The 17,809-nt window shown below is 37.3% G+C and overlaps 1 protein-coding gene across 1 annotated transcript in view; it reads left to right on the top strand.

Annotated features, from left to right (window-relative positions):
- LOC124415920 (protein FAM13A) overlaps positions 1-17,809 on the top strand; it is a 38,942-nt gene that overhangs the window by 1,554 nt on the left and 19,579 nt on the right. The window contains exons 2-4 of the mRNA XM_046896650.1: positions 3,925-4,092; positions 7,010-7,391; positions 9,385-9,628. Coding sequence (XP_046752606.1) covers positions 3,958-4,092; positions 7,010-7,391; positions 9,385-9,628 — 761 coding nt within the window. The 5' untranslated portion in view covers positions 3,925-3,957. The remainder of the gene's footprint in view (positions 1-3,924; positions 4,093-7,009; positions 7,392-9,384; positions 9,629-17,809) is intronic.

The following is a 17,809-nucleotide window of genomic DNA, read 5'->3' as shown; positions in this document are numbered from 1 at the left end:
AGCGAAATAATTATTGAAACTCTATAACTTGTTTCTTCACAAATTCAAAAAACAGTAAAAATCAAACGAAAGCGATCTTCCTGCACATATAACCCAGAACGATCATATTTTCACAAAATCTATATATATTTAAAGATAAACAAACTTTTTAGGGTATGTCATGGTGGAAAATCGTGACTTATTTCTTCCCGAAACACCCGAATATTCATACAATCACCCCAACAAGCTTGCCCATCGTTGCTCGGATCAAATTTCAACCAGCTAATAATACAAGCCACAACACATCAGCTACGTGTTCATGGAATTCTAATTATTTTGGCACCGCAACGAGGTGACCTGATGCAGCAGTTAGCGTTCAATCACACCGGGTTCAGGTAGCCAGTCGCACATATTCGATTGCCGGCAGTCGTCCATAAGGCCACACGTGACCGAATCCATATATACAAAGTAGGTGTACTCGAATATACGAAAGGCTACGCGGGTAAGTTGTGGGGAAATTCCATTCAGAAATCGAATGAGTCATTCGGCGCTCCCTCCTTATTATTTTGCTCCTTACACACATATGCATCATTTGCTGTGCACGATATGCAGAGAGTGTCAGTGTGTGAAATAAAAGGAGCGATGTGGGACAACGGCGTTGCCTTGAGGCGACGCGGCGCCTGCATTCGCCGATTACCGATCACCGATCACCGATTATACGGTGCAAAATCGTTCGAATTATAAAGTCTCAGACTCCGATATATGTACGCAGGCATGTCGCTTTATTGCCAATTTCATTTTATTTTATTATATGGACGTCGAAGCCTGCGGCTGATTTCTTGGCTATAACGAGTGTTGTGGCTATGCTCGTCGATGACAAGTCCGGATTTTAACCCTCTTGGTCACCGTTGAATCCTCAGCGTCCCACTTGACAAATTTACATTTACTAGCCTTGTCGCAATTTATTTTACGACCTTAAATATTCTTGGTACTTCGGGTATCGTGATCAAAGATAAAGTAAAAAAAAAAAAAAAAAAAAACTCGAGTAACAAGCTTCGCCCAGAATCATCAAATTTTTATAGTTTTCCAATTTTACAACCGCCGTATCGGATCTTCCAACTTCGATTTAGAAATGATCAAATTCTGACGTCAGACTCGTTATTAGCGATCCCGATAACCCATGAGTAACAAAATTAAGGCCAAAATATTGAGAGAGTTAGACCGCAATGCGAATCGCTGTGATGCAAATGCAATTAAATGCTCGAATTACGATTCTATAACGATTCTGAAGCGAGTTATTGTCAAGTCCACAGCTCGTTTCGCTGCGAAAAAACGAAGCAGCGGTAAAGTGTGAAATAGGATCAAGGATCCTTAAGATGAAAAATAAGCAGTAGAAATAGATTCTAAAAGTGTAATGACCAGTTATCCTGTGATTATAGCACTGCATTCCTCGTTCTTGTTTTACCGGCGAATAACAATCGTGCAATTATACAAACAATAACTAATAATTAACGAACTGCCCCGAAGAATAGGTATTAAATATACCTTCCTACCTATATAAATAATTTAACGACAGTTAATTTTACTCGCCTAGCAAATGATCGTCGAGGTGCTCTTATATATCATTGTACAACCTTATACCTTCTACCTTATATATGTATATATTCCCGCTGGTTATGAGATCGGCAATAATAATTCCAAGGTGCAAATTAAGGTCAGGGTTCTCAGGCAAATATTGCCTGCCTGCAGGTTGCGCGTGATTATGTAGTTAAACGTGGGTGGACGTACGTACGTTGCGTCGCGTCCGGCGATTATACAATTTCACCAATCGGTCGACAGCGTAAATTTGATAAATTTATCATCATCCGAATTACGCTGGTTCGGATTTATTCTATAAATTGCCGCTCGCCCGCGATACGTAACGTCGTCATAACGCCACGTCGACGTTGACGGGCTTCGTTTACCTTCGTCCCTTGCGTTATATTATACTTATACATACAACATGTGTATATATATTGTACATAAACTGTGCGCATACACAGCTGATATCCTCAAAGCCCGTTTATTTCGCATACTCGGTCGACCGGTGCTCCCTTTTCATCATATATTATCCATGCATGATGGAAAATTGATTGCTTCGCATACGGCGCTATACATAGATATATTCGCATCGTAAGTATTTCTTCTGATATATCGAAAAGATTTTTTTTCTAGGAAGAATTAAACTATGGTTGAATTCACTCTCCCCCGTCTTATTTGCTTGATGAAATTTACGTATCGTTGCAAATGTGTTTTGTCTTTTTCGTTCCTTCTTTGAATCGTGATTTTTTTCATTTTTATCCTTTTACTTTTCATCTGCAACTTCACGGTGCAGATCAATTACTGAGAATCCATTCTTTGCCCTTTTACATTACATACTTCAAAATATTGAATTTGAAAAAAAAAATTCATTGTAAAAGTAGCTGGCAATGAATCTGCATCTCCCTTGTTTCTTTTTCAATATTGAATCATCCTTGTCCCATTAAATAATTTGGCCTACTAACATAAAATTATTAAATATATTCCTGTGACCTGTGACGCATAAAACGTCTTTAAATACAGTCCTCTGAAAGTAATTTCGCGATTCCTCTTCGGTTAATTGGTACGAGAAAAAAATAAAATATCTAATAACAAAAATAATAAATAAAAATCACCCATCGACCATAAACAAGCATTGCAAAGTATAAACGCGTTCTGCTAACGGATCGTACAAAGCAGCTAAATCAGCATCAATCTTATTCTTTCTTTTTCTTTTTTATCCATGACGTTCTTATGCTTTCGAATTTATCGCTTACCGCAACGATCGGAAATCCACCGTCCACCATCGCATGGAATATTTCCACTTGTTACGTAATTCGGCCTGGAAGTTCTGGTTTAACAGTCACTGAACGTATATATCACTCAGGTCGACAACACCGCGCATTACTTCGACGAATATTTTTATACTTTTCATTTGCTATACGTGTAACATACTTTTCTTTTTTCCTTTTTTTTTTTTTTGTTTTTTTTTGTTTTGTTTTGTTTTGACATACATAATCTTGGAAATCTTTACACGCTGCACAAAGAGATTGTTTCAACAGCAGGAAAAATTATATTCTTGTTCCGCTTCGTTGCAACTAACGAGAGAAAGGCTGAATCATATTCATAACACGACATATGAAAAAAAGTATCAGATGAACCTGTAAGGAAGGAACCGCGTCATCTCTCATTTTAATTTCACGTTTCATTGGAGAGTGTTGGACATGATGAACTGGCTCAGGACCATTCAGTGACACTCTTTTGGCTTCAGATTACAATGATATATTAATGAAAATGAAAAATTTGGCAAAAAAAACTTATGTCGATCGTTAATTATAATTGCACGGTTATTACACGGTCAATTACAGGTCACAATTACATTCAGATAAATGACAGTTGACAATATTCCGATGTTATAGGTATAAGTTTTTCACTACTGTACACTGAGGAAAATTTTATTTGTTTTATATTCATTAGAAAATCTTTTAGTAAAACGGGTTTAAATATTCTTGGAATTGGAATAAGTAAATGTAGTACAGATAATTACACTTCGTAATTACAGTTGTGAATACGGTATTTTCCAGTCATCACAACGTTAAATCTCTTTGTCCATAATGAAATATGGTGGTAATTAACACGTACTAGATTTTCTGATTACAGTTACGAAAATTATGCTCATTTTGTATTGAGAATAAAAATTTTCAGTTATATACATGGTAAAAAAAATGCGAATAGCTAAGAACTGTAGCGTAGTCTGGCCAATTGTCGGTGCGAATTCGAGCAAAAGGCATGCGAGATGAGAGCGAAGGACCTAAATCTGAATTTGACGATCCTGGAAGGATCATGAAGCGATCCTCAATCATGAGTTTTCTCACTTCTGATCCACAGTGCGGCGGTGGGTCGCGGTGCCGGCGTAGTGGGATGAGACGACCCCAGCAGGATACTCTTCATCATCACCACCACAGCAACCACCACAACCATAACCACCATCACCACCATCACCATAACCATGCATCGCCAGCAAGCCCAACGCGCTCGAGGCAAGCCCACGACAAGGTGAGTGCAGGAATTTATTCTCACCGAAGCTATACGCTAACCACGCTACGTGTATCAAGTAATCAAGCATCAAGGGTATGGAAATTGCTGTTCATCATGCCGCATCGGTGGGTGTAATTAACTAAATTGAAATTAGCTACGCACGCGTGAGGCGTTCAGTTCCATCCGCGAGTCATCGTGTAGGGATCACATTTTAATTCCCAACCGCTAATGCGTTTGCTCTTGTATTTAGAGTTTAATACCGAATCGACATGTCGGCGTATCATAATGACTCTGTAATTCAGGGTAGCCACAAACGTGGAGAACCTGGAAAACCTGGAATTGTTAGGATATTTTTAATTTGGTCGTAGAAAATATTTAAAATATCAGTATTTTATCATGGCAATTAAAAATGATTTCTTCAGGTTACTAGTTTACTTTTTTTTTATCTAGAAACAAATTAGCGCAAACTGAATTTTTTGGACGTTATATTTTTTTTTTCGATTCGAATTGAATTTTAACCGAATATAGAGTTTATAACCTAAACGATTTGGATTTTCTATCATGGCTATTAGAAATGATTTTTTCAGGTTACTAGTTTACTTTTTTTTTCTTATCTAGAAACAAATTAGCGCAAACTGAATTTTTTGGACATTATATTTTTTTTTTCGATTCGAATTGAATTTTAACCGAATATAGAGTTTATAAGCTAAACGATTCGGGTTTTGGTAACTTGCTAGAACGGAGAAAATGTCAGGGAAAACTATGCTTTAGGTGCTGGAAAACCTGGAGATGTCAGGAAATTTTTTCTTTCCAAAAATTTGTGACCGCCCTGTAATTTTACTTAACTACGCCTCCAACGGTCGGAAGGCATCGAATTTTCCTCTTTTTTATCTTTTTTCCTTCCTTGTTTTTCTGTCCTGTTGCATTTTCTTGCATCGCCTGTACAATCTGCGTATAATACGATACATCGAAAAACACTCAATTTACGAGCTCAACTTTCAACTTGGTATAATCGTCATGCGGATCCGTTAAATTGTTATTCTCGATCTTTCTCGGCGATTCGTGCTCCGCGTCTAATTGTACATTACTTCGCAAATAATCAGACCACAGTTTCGATAAATCTACAATCGACGATAAATTTACAATCATGAGCTAAAAGAAAGCCCCTAACTTTGGGAACCAAGGATTTAAACTTTTCAGTTTCATTCACAGTCTGCTCGAGTTTCCTGTAAAGGTTAATATTCCTGATGATTTACTTTATTATTTTTAATCACAAAAAATTTTATTCCACGTAAATAATTCCGCGGGAATAAGTAGAATTGGTGACCATTCGTGGAATCGCGTGAAATAGGCATAATATAGAGTTTCCAGAATCTCTGTAGCGTATGAAAGATTTTATCTTTCGCCTTTTTTTATCAGACTGCCAATTTTTTTCCAACTTTTATGCATTTAATCGAGTCTATATTTGAATTATTTTTACCTATTTCTTTATTCGTTCGTCTCAGAATTTAGGAAATCGCAAGGACAGAAACGTACGAATGAATGAATGAATGAATAAACGAATTAGTGAATGAAACAATAAAAAATAAACGCATGGCACGTGCCATGTGCATAATGTCATCACGCGAAATATAACGGTTACGTTCTGCATTTCTCGGCAATAAAACTACGACGCGTTAGAACTGCAGTATAATTGCGGTCTTTAATAATTATTCCCTCCGAGAACTTTCGACGTGGGTTTTTAATTAATACATACCATCTGGAGAAACGTTATATTCACCGAATTATTCATCGCATGGTAAAAGCTGACGAGCCGTATATAAGCCTGAGTAAATGGCCTTCTACTGTTAGAAACTATTTTTAGCAATTTAGTATACAACCATTGTTATAATTGTTACATACGCGAGTTCCAGTATCAACTGGAAATAATTGAGTTAAACAGAGTTTGCCTGATCGTGCAGGTTAGCTGAGTTTTTTTTTTGCAACCAGCTGCAGAAAGCCGCGCGGTTATTCGGCCTGTAATTCATGTTTTCGGAGAAAATATCATCTTCATTTATCCCAGAATAGAAACATCAGATCCCCCCCCCCCCCCCCCCCCCCCCCAATCGAAAGAAGGTTCTCGTACAACGCCGCACAGTGTGATTCTCCTCCAAGTTTAGCTATTACTGATACAATATTACAAATTGTGAATCTTATATAAACTGGGGCTATAAATAAACGTAATTACACTTTTCTCATTATCTTTTCGCGGCGGAGAAGCTACACGTAATCGATAACACGCAACGCTCGACGAAAGGTCAATGCTCGCGTTGGTTTTACCTTCGTAGAAATAAAATTTTTCTAACGTCACAGTCGAAAGAGGAAAAGTCAGTGATTTTTAAATGTTTTATTGTTAATTTTCACCGTCGACTTGCCAGCGATCTTCAAAATGAAAATTTTAACCAATGAATCTTCTTAATTTGTACCACGATTAATTTATCTGTTCTTTCAAGATTTTTATGACAAAAAAATATTAAACAAATTTAGGACGATGTGAATTGATGAAAAAAACACAAGGAGTGTTTAACCGAACAGATCGAGGTGTCATTCGAAATCATTTTTTAATCTCCGAAATCACACTGAAATCGATAATATTAAAACATGCATTAATATGAGAAATGATTTAGGATCACAAAAATCTCTTTTGTAGTCTTAAGAATTCAGTTAAAATCTTAGAAATCAAAAAGAAGTCACTCAATCAAAGTAAAATTAATTTCTCAAGTAATCACTCTACAAAATCTAAGTAATCACGAAATACGTAATCATACAGGCATAAATTTTCTTTCTTCAAAAAACGCCTCGAAAAAACATCGAGTTCCGGCCAGGCAACTCCCTCCAAATAATCGATCCTCGTAACTCTGGCCTGATCCTTACATAATTCTCTCCTAATTCTCAGGACGAATCTCGACTGGCAAGAGTCAAGCGAGTCCTCGCAGTCTCCCTTCTGGGCAGATCCGGGGGTTCGAACCGTGTTTTCGGTGTCCGCCTCGACCTAGTAGAGCCTCACCAAGACACGGGAGTCCCGTTCGTCGTCCACCGGCTGTGCAGCTACATCGAAATCAACGGATTTCAAAGCTCCACCGTCTTCCGGTTGTCCGGCGGAAGTCCTCGCGTTGCCGAACGGCTCCGTGCCGCCTTCGAGAGGCGAGGGGATGCCGACCTTGAGGGCACCGGATGTCCGCCAACGGCTGCCACTCTGCTCAGGCAGTACCTCAAGGAACTTCCGCAACCTGTTGTGCCCTCCACCCTAGTCGGCAGTCTTCTTCTTTCCCACGCACGTGAGTCGTTTTTTGGTTTTTTAATATCGTTAATTTGATCCTTCGCCAAATTACCGGTCACGCTTACCTGGAAAAATGGAATTAGAAAGTGCTAATAACTTCTCGAGCTTTTGGTTATAAAAGCTAGCCAATATAAAATCAGTTTTGTGGGAAAACGTCAGGAAATCCTGAATTTTTTGACATCGTGAAAAGTCAGGGAATTTTATTTTAACAATATTGTCGTCGCCCTGTTAAACCTATAATTTAAGTTGTTCATACTCTCTCATATTATAATAAAAAGTTTTCTCGGATTGAATGAAATCTATTTACTGTCGCTATTTTATTTATTTATACCTTTTTTAAGTTCGCGTAAATAATTAAAAGTTCAATTCTCTCCGGTGCTCCGTTTTTATAGATGCACCTACCATGCAGTTTAACTTTGAAAAGTTATACATTATATATCATAATAATTTGTGACCTCTGTTGAATGATTCGTATTTTAATAACCTTGCATTGTGTAGGTATGCGGAGAATATTTTCAATGAAAAATTGAATCGTCGATCTTGTAATGCCATCCGGAAATGTGATTGTTTAAACATACGAACCTACTGGAACATTCCGTTGCAAAACCTATACGCGTATCATATCGAATGAATATTTTGTATTCAACGAACTGAAACAGCTCGATTGGATTGATCATAAATTGATTCGCCCAGATGCTCGGCATACCTTTGTATTCAATGCAGTATTCAATTTGAACAGAACACGAATAAATCGCAAACATGGAATGCAATTTCAATCGAATGAAGTGCATATTTGAACTGTACATATATACATATAACCGATCACTCGATCCGTTCTGGGGAATTTCATTCACTCGAGTCACTTTAGGTCGGAAAATGAAACGCGGCTGAAGCAAATTGCATTATAATTCCTGCAAAATTTTATTTCTCTTTGAATTTTAGATCGAATGAAAATTTTTTTTACAGAGAAAAAAAAATACCGGCAACGTTATTCGCAGCGTAAATTGAAAAAAATTTACTACAAAGCAAATTTATAATAGATTCAACACGATATTATTTTATTATTTTATTCTCGTTTGTCCGAACGGTGATTTTGATTGGTAAATATTTTAACGGAATTAACCCACGTTCTGTTTTTCTTATAGTAAACCGTCGATTATAAGAATCATACAAAAAGTCCACACAGTCAATTTTACAGTTTACAAATTGTACAATATATTCTGGAAACAATGCAATAATTGAGTTAAAATAAGAAAAAACAAAAAGTTTTGTCAACAAGTTTTTACACTGCAAATTCTATCGTTTATAAACATAAAGATGCAGAAGCATTTGGAGCGGAATAATTTTGTCCCATTTTCTTCTTCCATCTTCGCGTTATTTTTTTTTTCTTCTCTCAACCAGGTATAATTCATCTCGCGAACAGGGCAAAGTAGGTGAACTCTGCAGGATTCTCCGCCTGGCTAATAATAAGTTTCTATTGTTATAACTTCCCTGGCTTCTCAGAGAGCTTCTCTAGACTTCCTATTATGACAGAAAGTAGACGAGTTTCCCGAGAGCACGCGAACCTTATTATATGCATATATCTGCAAACTGCAATTCTACACGTATCTTATTATCGCTGCAGCAATCGATCCCAATATTTGCAGCGCGTGTCTTTCATGTGAAAAAATATTCCTCGCGACACGTTTTTTTTTTTTTTTTTTTTTTTATAACAAAAACTGATTACAGATACGTAATATATCGAGTCAAGAGTCGTCTCACACTTTTCAAAATAAATAAAAAAACAAATAAACCAGTTGTTTCTTTCCTTTATTCTAACTCCGCAAAGTTCGTATTACTGTGTAAGAAATTGAACGCGTGATTATTAAAAATTTGGAATTTTTTATCTGAAATTTTGAACAAACGATGAATTATTTATGAAGCTTTTCAGCGACCCGGAATTTACCTGTAATGATAAACGATCCTCGACGTATCTACTTTAATGCCTGCAGAAAACTATGCCAAGGATCACGAGAGCTGGATAAACTCGACGAAGGATCTCCTGGCAACACTTCCGCCCTCGCATTATCGTCTCCTGGGATACCTGACCGTCTATCTGGGTCGGTACGAAGCTAAGCATGGCCGAGGCGCCGGGGTTTGCGGCGTTTTTGCCCCCGTAATCCTTCCGCACGTTCCTCCAGCGACGACTTTACTTCGCGACATCCTCGCGGCGGCTTCTCTTCTCTTTCCTGACTGGTGAGTCACTTTGATTGATACAAAAAAACCGGCCTTTTTCGCTATCATATATTTATCCACACCTGCAGTCTTGCCAATTATTCATTAACAATATATTTAAGTTACATTCACGGAGGGAATCACGAAGCAGATTTTACTGAAAACTGTAGGAATGCAGAGTAAAATCTGTTACATTTATACTAAAAAAAAACACGGTTAGAAAAAAAAAATTTCCCAGCAAGTCGAATAAAAGTTTGGGATTGATTTAACCATCTTTTAATGCAAACAAAAAAAATTGCAAATTAAATATTGATATGACAACTTAGATGTTAAAATTAAATAAATTTCTCTCATATTCACTAACAGAAATGTAAAAAATAATATAAACATAAAGTGGACTTGCTGCGACGTTATGATGTTTGGGTAAATTTTTCTAGATTAATTTTCTCCAACTGGCACAATAAGCCAGATTTCAAATATCTTCTAAATCTCTTCAACGAGCATAAATTAAAGTTCGATTTCCACACAGCGTCACTTTTTATCCTTATACAAAACTTACGGATATGATTAATATATATATACACAACAGAATATATAAATCCTTGCAAAATTGACGTAAATCTTACGCAAATATTATATACTTCTGGAAAATAATCGCCATCGACTTACTCAAACTACAGAACGTGGTCTTAGACACGTACGAAGAAAGGAAATTGCACATGTATCTTACGATCTGCGTATACTTTAGTCGCTTGTTTATTAGCCTTGTCCAACATCTAGAATGCTTTCAAGTTTTTCATGCTAACAGGCAACCGTATAGAATATCATGTGTTGTACCAATATTGTGTACAATAGATGTTATATACTCCACCGTTCTCTTACGTGTTAATCAGCAGCAGCAAGTGACGATAATTAGATCGCGACGAATCGCTGTTCCGGTACACACTTCCGGTTTTTCGAAGGACCCACCACGCTCGCCTACAACGTTCGGATCAAAGCGCAGTAGTAACGCTTGTTTGCTATATCTTACTATTGATAAATCCTACATCGAACTTTTAATAGTAAAAACTCACGAAACCGTCCAACGAACCGTGACGAGTAGTCGATATTTTATTTCCTTTCATCTTTTACGGAGGTGAGTTTTTTTCGTTTGTGGTTTTTCTTTTTTGCCAAATTTTTTTTCTTTATTTTTTTTTTTTTTTTATTCCAGTTTCTTCTGCGTCAGGATATCGGAAATATTGCGTAACTTATCGGTCGACCTTTTCCTCACTCATTGTCAGTCATACTTTGAGAGCGATCGAATTGCGTTTTTATCCGTATCGCTCACCGCGCTTGACCTACAATTATATTGAAAATCGAGGTAATTTCCGTTCAATTTTTTTTTTTTTTTTCCTTGTCTTTTTTTGCGGACTATCCGCTCTTCGTTCTCCTTTTATCGCTATCTCTCTTTGTGTTACGTGACGAGACCGTAATGGCGAAAAACCATTTCAGCGATTGCGGGATGGTATCGATTCTATCTGTGATGAGTGGGTAATAAATCGAGGACTGGAGTAACTCGGTTTTTACAGACCTTTTGATTAATATTTCATTCTTAAGTTTTACGCTGATTTGCCGTTCAGATATTACTTAATTTTATTTTTCAAATAACTAGAAGCTTTTTAAATTAAACTAATGAAATATTCTATTCAAAGCCCGGAATTCGTCATTGACTCGCGTTAATAGTTCCGAGTCAATTTATCTACGGATATAATCGTTGACTCATATTTTTGTGAATCGTCAAAACTATAATATATATTACATCGTTTGTCGTGGACTTTGGTCGGTATTTTTTCTGCTGAGTGATCGTAGATGAACCAGCGTTATACTCTGCCATTGATAGTAGGTATAGCAACTTTTCACCGTTTTCAGGAGTATCGACGAACTGATCTTTTCTTCACTGCACGACGCATTATATTTTCAATCGATTTTCATTATACCTTCTCGTTTATCCGACGATCGGATTTCCCGCGTGTTGTAAGTGAGAAGCTTATTATGTAGGTGCGTGTATTTAAAACGAGTGTCGTGTGTACGATGCAAAAATTATGCAAAGAAAACCATAACGTTATCATGGCTAACAATGAGAGTGCATTATAAACAATCAATTCAGAGTCAATCACCTCTTAACGTACACAGCGTTAAATTCAATTCAATTGAAGATGTTATTTGATTGTAATTATTAATAATCCCAACAGTTGTATACATTTTGTAATTTTTTTTTTTTTTTTATCTATAATGCGTTATACGCTTCCCTGTAAAAATACATTAGACACTTTGTATTTGTCGGCATTGTTTGGAGAGGGATAGAGACGAGTTCTTGACAATGACACTCACTGGACAGACGGGGAGTTGAGCCAGACTTAAATTTAGATAACGTCACTTCGGGATAATCGACGAGAATTCTTTAAGCCGCATTGTCAGTAAAATGCTCGCGCCTTACATCATTTTATCGGACCAAGCATTTTCGCTATCTTCTCAAATATTGACATCGACGTTTATAACTATTGCGTTCTAATTTCAGCCTGTCTTGCTGACTGAATATTACTCATGCAATTTTGCCTTAATTGTAGTCGTGAAAATTATTTTTACATCGATAAAAATCGGCTAAATGTCTGAGCCATGAATCACATTTAAAAAAATTCGATTTTGGAACTCGGAGGTTCTTCATTCGTATCGAGTGTGTGATCTACTCGCTACCGTAAATCTCCTTAAAATATTTAGGCGTGATGAAATGTATGGTATAAAACTGTCGTACAAAAGCTTGAAAATTCCCAATTATCACAACGACCTTCTAGCTTTTCGGTCTACATTAGATTGGCGAAATTTTTATATATTTGCGAATAGCTAATTGAATGGATCAGCAAAGAATCCGAATCTTATATCACTTCCTGTGCCGAATCTGAGCCGGATCATAACCGTGGTATTTCGGATATATGATCGTGTGATAACGACTGCAGTAGAGAAACGACGACTACAAGCGTAGAACGGTCACGGCGTTCGGTTTCAAAAGCTTTGAAAGAAAAGTTTTAATTGGAGTCCCTCCGCACTTGAAGAATCTCGCCATTTCAGACGTACGCCAAATGAAACCCAAGCTTCTCTTCGTAGTTCCGCAGTTCTTTATGCATTCGTTATTACTCTCCTTGCAAAAGCCGCGGTGATTCTGTACGTTTTTATTTCGCTTTCCTTGTATCGTCGACTGCGAAATAAAGAGGAAAAAATCAACCCGTATTTTTTTCTCAGGAGAAAAGTCTACCGCTTACCGTTAGACAATCCAGAATGATTGACGGGAATTCCCTATACATATATATGCAATCTTAAGGCTTGTAATATGTCCGACGATTTTTATAAGAATTTCTTACGCAAAAAACCTGTTAACCATAAATTGATGTCCAAGGCATAGTACACACTGTCTAAATGCGATTGGCACACGAGGATGCAGAGAGCGATTAATCGCATTGAACAAAATAGATGACCGAAAAAAATAGAGGTGAAGGTCGGACTGAGAGGTGCAATCCTAATCCGTTATTTCGCAATAATTTCTATTTATTAGTTATCTTAATGTATACCTTCAGCAGTGAAAGTCGAAACAATTGCTGGGAATCAACAATCGCGAAAAATCGAGCGAAGACGACGTAATCGATTAATTGTATGTATAACATACACGTAAATCATTCATTGCGCAACTTTCACCCGTTAGATATTTACCACTAGATTGGAAATGTTACGTTTCTAAGTATAAATTGTGCAGCTCGCACGTTCAAAGAGAATATTTACCGATAAATAGTACAGTGGATATATCCAATTACCGCCAATTTACATCCATAAACGGATCGTCGATTAACGCGCGATTCCTCTTTATGCATATATATCGATTTTTTTTTTTTTTATTTTTGTTTATTTAAAACTCACCGTGGACTAAAATAGAACCCATCGATAACGCCAAAGCTGACTGCATGACTAATTTATGTGCACATAACACTACGGCGGCGTGGTTTCAACGTCAAACTTCGAACGTGACGGCACGGATCTCTATCCGTTGACGCATCCACCTTTGCATCATTCATGCCTAATGGCAAATATCTGGCAAACATCCATGGATCAGATAAACGCTCTCGTAACAGAATCGTGAAAGGGGATGAAACGGATGAGGATTATCATTTGTTATTTCGTTGGAGAGGGTTGAAGAGAATATTTGGCCAGAAATTTATGCTATTTACTCAATAATCTTATTACAAGGTCATCGCTAATTCATTGTTCATTAGTCTGTTGTACTCCTAAACTACACAGATAAATATAACTTGAAATATAAAAATTATATCGTGCAATGGGAGTGAAAAGCTTAGGAATTGATGCTTCGCTTTAGATCACTTAAGATGGATTGAAAATTTTGTAGATTTCAATCTATGAAAATACTTTAATTTAAAACAAATCGATTAAAATACTTTTTTTTTTAAATGAAACTCAATTCAACGACATTAAAAAATGTTCTTCCGCAGTGTAAAATCGAAGGAATCTACCATATTTTTAACACTTTCAAAACAATTCCAAATGAAGCATCGATGCTTAAGTTTTTGTTGATAATTTCAGTTTTTTTAATCTGTGTATTTATTTCTTAAAAAGAACTTCGCAGCTTACGAATGTAATAAATTGATGAACACTCAATCCGCGATTATCTTGCAACGAACTTAACGAAAAGTATGAATTTTTGGCGCCAATCGATATTTAACACTTCCGTGGAAAAAGTGAAGAGAATCGTGAATTGTGCTTTGATGTAAGCTCTTCGCCCGTGAAGAATTTCATTTCGTGCAATTCTCTCTCTTTCTCTCTCTCTTACTCTTTTCTTACTTTTGTACCCTGCAAGGTCTTACCTTGAAGAAAAAGTACCACGTCTTGAGTCGACACGAGCTTTTCGTGCACTCTTAAATATTTCCATAAACGACTCTTCATCGCAGTAATACGTACGTGACCGTTTTATACGTTCTACTTTATACGTGTGTATAAAGTATTCTTGTACTCTGTTGCGTGTATCCCGCGGGTTCTCTTGAACGGTTTTAACTCGCTCGTCACTCGGCGAATCAACGTCTTAATTAGATGTCTTTGAAATTGAAGGTTCTCTTGGCTACGTGACAACGAAACTCTAAGCCTGGCGCTTGACTGCGTCAATATCGTGCCGTTCACCCTGGTCGTTTGTATTGTGTCAACGTTTCTATTAATACTCAAGCAGGTGTCTTCTACCTGCGTTCTACACACCCTAGTCTCTCAAAAATATGTAATACATTCGTGTAATCTACCTGCGTTTGTTTTGTAAAGGAAAAACTGTTGCCGAAGAACTCAAAAGTACGATCCTAAGTTACTTGATCGTCTCTGGAATTATACATACCAATAACGTCGTTAGAAATGTTAGACAAAATGCAAAAATCATGTCTGCAGAAAAATTGATGCGATATTTCTGACTGTTCAAAGCATCCGTCAATCGTAACTCGTTAGATTTCTTCCACAGTAACAACTGCGACGTGACTTACTGCTCGTCTCAGATTCCCCCATTTGTCTAAATCACATTTGAGTACACTATTTGGTCCAATTCTCATGGGTCTTCCCCCGAAACACCCATCATGGTCTGGGTCAAGATCACGTGCCTCTAATAGATTTCCGGCCGAAGCCTCGTCGCGGACCTTCAACTCCAACGCTTAGCGATCCTTCGGTTACGACCAGCCGTTGTACGTGTTCTGAGAGGGAATTCATGTCCTAACCTCAGTCCTCAATGCTAAGGACGATATCCTGAGGGCCATTTCTAACGAAGAATAAATACCTAGACTGTCATTAATAAATCTCCTCGATGATATCGGTCATCATTTCAATTTCGACGAGCAAAATTTGTGATTTTTTTAGATGGAGGATTTTTTTCTTTGAAATTAATCAGTGATCGAATTGAGCATGAAAGCTTTCGGTAATGAGCTTGCGAATTTTCATAACAAATATCCGCACGTCGATCCTACAATTTGCGAAAAACAATTGTTATTTCAGAGATTCCGATCATCTTTGTCCGAGTGATCAATTGGGGTCAGATCTCATCTTCTTCCATCTGGATCGTTGCTATCTGACATTGAGCCAATATATTATCCAGAGTCGAGCTGTGGCTACGTGTTATCTTTCTCGTATTCGATAAGCTTGCGATTGTAATTATTTCACATAGAATTTATGTTTATATAAATCATTAAAACTTAGGCTTATTCGCACATCTTAGAACTGCGAATATATTATAGCATCTATGCATTATAAGTTCAACCGCTTCTATATAGATATAAGTCTTAATCTACCGAAATACAGTCCTAGACGCAATCGCGACCGGATGTTGAAAATACGCCTCACGGATTAAGTTACGAATCGGAATCACATGTACGCTTGATTTAATCCGCCGATTTCATCCATCAATAAATTTTCTAATATCATTCATACAATTCTTAAGCTCAGCGATTTCGCTATCGCGATTCTTCGCAAAGTTCGCACGTATTCTAGTCGCGATGAACGATCATTACGCGGGGTTTTCCTACATCTTGATAGTCGGTATATCAGTAATGGAATATTAATTACCAGCAGCTAGTTACGCGACAGGATATTTTCCAAACAAATACGTGTAACTGCGAATATTTAAAATGTTATTTCCAATTCGTTTGCCGACACATATTTACCCTCTATAGAATCCCATTCATGCTTTCCCATAAAGACGATCAGACAGTGCAATGCAGTGCTGCAATAGTCGTTTACTCCGTCTAGCCTAGGGCAGCCCGACGATGAGTTACGTTAGGTCATGTTAACCAAGCACGTGGTTTATAGGATGAATTATAAATTATACAGAGCACCGGATCACGAGCCTTGCAATAGTTAGTAAACTATTCGATTATGGCATGTGACTGTGACGACGACGACGTCGGTGACAGTCATGTGCTCACTTTGCAATGTGAGATGGCTGATCAGCTGCTGTGACTACGATCGAAAATGCCTGCGTGGAAAGGCACGGCAGCAAGTGTATTGATTTAGGACTCACGAGGCAAAGAGTCACGCAGTAACTAGTAATAATAAAAATACCATTAACAATCAGGCTTGTTTAAACGACGCGTATAATAGATGCTGCATGCATGCTCCGATGTCACGTCGTCGTCGCCGTAGGTAATATTATCCGCGATTATCGCCGTCGGGGTAATTGCAGGTGTGGAGGTATTTAACATTCCTACTAGAGTGTATGTGTCTAATGAATGTACCCAACTACGCGGAATTCTGAGAATAAGATTCTTTTTTTTTCATTTTGTTTTTACCTTATACCGATATTTTTTGCACTATTGTAGTTTGACGTGTTTTTATACTTGTATTACACAGTTCTAGATGAGATCGTGGCTCGGTTGAAGTTTCGAAAGCGTCCGGCTTCTGAAAATTCAAGTTACGATAGAGCAAAAGCTCGAAAAATAAAGTTTCGACAGAGTAAATTTCCGAAAATCAGAATGGCTAGGATTCCGAAGGTAAAAATATCGGTAATCCAAAACAAAGGAAGATCAAATTGGTGAAATTTGACCAAGCTAGAAATTCACGGAAATGAAAATCTTCGATCATTCGGAATTTCTATGTTTCAGATTCTTAAATTTTCTCATTTTTCCACTGTCGGAACTTTAATGTTTGACCAAAGTTTGATTTCTTTATTCTAACTTTCGGCACGAAAAAAATCGGAATTTGGCGCTTAATAAACTTTTCAAACTTGGCATTTAAACCCCGCTCCATAAGATCCTCTGGCCGCTGTCTTAGGATTAGATTTGCGATCAATTGAAAGTAAAGATCGTCGTACGTAATTTGCAGTATATTATATACCTGAAAGTCAGAACACGCCATATGTTATACTTCTGGCAGTTGGATTCGTATCAAATAAAAGGAATTACGTAAGCGATCGAATTAACCTGCCACGTTCAAATTTCAGATATTTTTGTCTCTATTTGATCAGAGGGGAAAGAAAATCAGCCAAGTCCCTGTCTAAATAGATAAATTCTGTTTTCACTTTATTCTTCTATTGCGAAATATCGCGTTAAAAAAAATCCGTTCCTGACTCCATTCGCGTACCATCAAAGTATGAAATATATATATTATTATAACGACTCGCGACTCGGTTTAAAATCGACTATC

The sequence above is a fragment of the Diprion similis genome, chromosome 2 (assembly GCF_021155765.1).
Source record: "Diprion similis isolate iyDipSimi1 chromosome 2, iyDipSimi1.1, whole genome shotgun sequence".
NCBI lineage: Eukaryota > Metazoa > Arthropoda > Insecta > Hymenoptera > Diprionidae > Diprion > Diprion similis.
The sequence above is the reverse complement of the archived record's forward strand: the minus strand, read 5'-3'. Positions and strand labels throughout refer to the sequence as shown.